We start from the raw sequence: 2,748 nt of genomic DNA, 5'->3' as shown, positions 1-2,748 counted from the left end.
GGAGCGCCGCCGCACTTCCCAAGCGGCGCACTATCCAGTGCGCCACCAGGCCGGCCCCCTTACTCACTTTTTTAATCTCAATTTTTGTCCTAATTTTATATAAGAAGCCTAGAATCCAACGGAATTAAAGGAGTTCATTCCACAGGCAAGTATTTCATTAATGTGCTATATTATTGTGAGCACAAAGATGAGTGTGTTCTAATTGAATGTACATAATAATTGTCGTAAGTTAAAAGGAGATCTATTAATATTTGCCACCTATCCAGTTTAAAATGGCCTATTTATCAAATGTTCAAAATGTCACTGTTTACATTAGTTTTCATGTAAAAATATACTGTTGCTTAATAGTCAACTGAGTCACATTATTTTTTACAATTAAAGAAACAAAAAATTCAGCTGACAAGTTAAGATAAGGGAAAGAATAGAAATATAATCCTTCAATAACAAATATACTATACGTTCTAATATAGGCTATAAAAAAATCATAGTACTATTTTTAGTCAATCATCAAGAGACACAACTGTTAGCAATTCTCTTCGTAAAACAAAAGAATAAAAAAATAGCTACTGAAAAGCCACTTTAATTATTCTAGGTATCGAACACCAACACATTCCTACTGTGTGGCTTCCAGAAATCAATGCATTCTAAGTTTCCTAAAAGTAGACAAAAAAGAAACAACCTGGTGGCAGGTAGAAATCTCGCAATCAGTTTCTGTTGTGTGTGCAGTCTGTACCTAAGTAATGACGGCAGACAGGCAATTCATATGTTCAGAATTAAAGATCCAAGGTTGGAAGGAGAGAAAGAAAAGAAAAATAGCTCCATAAACAAAAGAAAGCCAGGTTGGATGAGAGGCAACCTAAAATTTCTGACCGTCAAGAATCAGCATATTCAATGCCTGTCTCAAAGATAAACAAAACAGCTTCTCACAGGAAACTTTGAAGTGGGCAAAGAGGAAACATTCCTTTGCACCCACAGGAACCAACCCCTTGACCATTGGCATGCTTTTACTGAATCGGTCCTGATTTACGGGAATTTGGCCCAGATGACAGGAAAGAAGGGGAGCCTAGGATTCCAGAGGCCTGGGGAGACACACCCTAGGCTCGGGGAAGGAGAGGGGCGAGCACTCCTCACCATGATTATCTTTCTGCCCGATATTGTGTGTGCGGATGAGAGAAGAGAGTCTCCTCACATCCCCCTTGAAGACGCATTCGTGAACCGGGTAGTGTGCGGGGCAACTGCCTCCATCTGCGACGACAGCAAGGGGGTTGGCGCCCGCTAGGAGAGCCGGGGACTGGGAGGTGGAAGTCACGGAGGAATTGTGCAGCAGCAGGGCCGGCACGCCGGGGGGGTTGGAGGAGGCCGAAGCTGCCTTCAGCTGCAGCCGGTGGTGATGGTTACTGAAGATCTTATGACAGGATTTGCCGCCCTTGCCGCTACCGCCTGAGCCAATCCTGCCGCCGGTAAAGGGGCCGCCGAGGGCAGCCGCCGCTTCCTCATCCCCGGGCTCCAGCAGGTCCCCCTCTTCTTTGCTGGGCTTGTGGTCCCTCCGCAGTGAGCGGATCTTCTCCCCAGTCATCGCCGCCGCCAGGGGCAAGAGGGGGATCCGGGAGGCTCACCGCCGGCGACGGAGCTGGCGCTGCGCGGCACAAGGCGATTAGAGCGGTGGCCAGGAGCCTCCAGCGCAGCATGAACTCCCAGAGCTTCCCCGAGCCCGGGACAAACGCATCTCCCGGGAAGAAAAGCAGGCTCTCGCCTAGGCACGGGGTGACACAGGCGCGCTGGGGGGACCTAGAGCTCAAATGCCCGCGACACCAAGATCCCAGTCCCCGCCGCCGCAGCCCCAGCCACCGCTTCACACCGAAAAACAGGGCACGGCCATCTTTTCCTTGCTTCTCTCGCGAGAGCTCCCCCGAGAGTGAAGAGGGAGGAAACACCGCGATAAGTGAGCTGCCGGGCTCCCTCTTCCGCACCTCTATTCCCGGATAGTCACTCGGCACTCGCGCCTCCCGGGAAGCTTGTTTCTGCGCCAAGAGGGAGTCCCCGAGCTAGCGGTCCGAGACCCCTTCACTCCTTCTGGCCGCGCTTCTCGTGGGCGGTCAGACACCGTAGCCTGCGTTGGAGATATTTGGTGCACATTGTAAACAATGACTTCAACTTTCCGACCGCCGATCCCCCCGCAGAGCAGTGCAGAATAACGCCACTGCACGCAGGATGTGATGTCACGGAGATGCACAGAACACTCGTTCAATAAACATTTACTAAGCATCTACTTCGTGCCATACACTAAGCTAGCAGATTTTTAAAGCGCCACTCCTGACTCAAGGAGCAGTGTAGAGAAGGGAAGAGTCAAACAATCGTGTACAATAAGTGCGCGGTAAATGAAGCGGATGCGGGGAGTTGGGCTGCACCGAAAAGAGAGGGGCAAATCTTACTGTTGGGGTGGCAGAAAAGTCATCATAGAAGCAGAGTTTAAGGGCTGCCCTCGGAAAACTATGAGCTGTTCGGCAGACCAGGAGAGGGGAGGTCACTCAAATATTCGTTAGATGAAAGAATTTCAAGCAGAGTTAAAAGTCGGGGCCAGGGGGTGGGGGGATGCTCACGGATGGCAATTACTTTCGTGTCTAGAATATCACTGGCTAGTTCATAGCCAATCTCAGCCCAGTGTCAGATTCTAAAGAATGTAAATTTTACGACCATAAAGCTTTGACAAATAACTAAAGCCGTGGGCACTGCGGGGGGGGGGGGGGG

General features: G+C 50.0%; 2 protein-coding genes across 2 annotated transcripts in view; one reads left to right on the top strand and one right to left on the bottom strand.

The window, feature by feature from the left end:
- Positions 1–1,714, bottom strand: part of ANKRD13C (ankyrin repeat domain 13C) — a gene marked incomplete at its 3' end in the record, with an annotated part of 24,346 nt that extends 22,632 nt beyond the window's left edge. Inside the window, exon 1 of the mRNA XM_008589751.1 lies at positions 1,132–1,714. Within this exon, the coding sequence (XP_008587973.1) occupies positions 1,132–1,576 (445 nt within the window). The remainder of the gene's footprint in view (positions 1–1,131) is intronic.
- HHLA3 (HERV-H LTR-associating 3) lies at positions 1,687–2,303 on the top strand. Its single transcript, XM_008589750.1, is given in 4 exon segments — positions 1,687–1,773; positions 2,110–2,163; positions 2,165–2,280; positions 2,282–2,303. Coding segments are annotated over 4 exon segments (279 nt in total).
- Positions 2,304–2,748: the final 445 nt, after the last annotated feature.

Source organism: Galeopterus variegatus, unplaced genomic scaffold, assembly GCF_000696425.1.
Source record: "Galeopterus variegatus unplaced genomic scaffold, G_variegatus-3.0.2 Scaffold5636, whole genome shotgun sequence".
Lineage (NCBI taxonomy): Eukaryota > Metazoa > Chordata > Mammalia > Dermoptera > Cynocephalidae > Galeopterus > Galeopterus variegatus.
The sequence above is the reverse complement of the archived record's forward strand: the minus strand, read 5'-3'. Positions and strand labels throughout refer to the sequence as shown.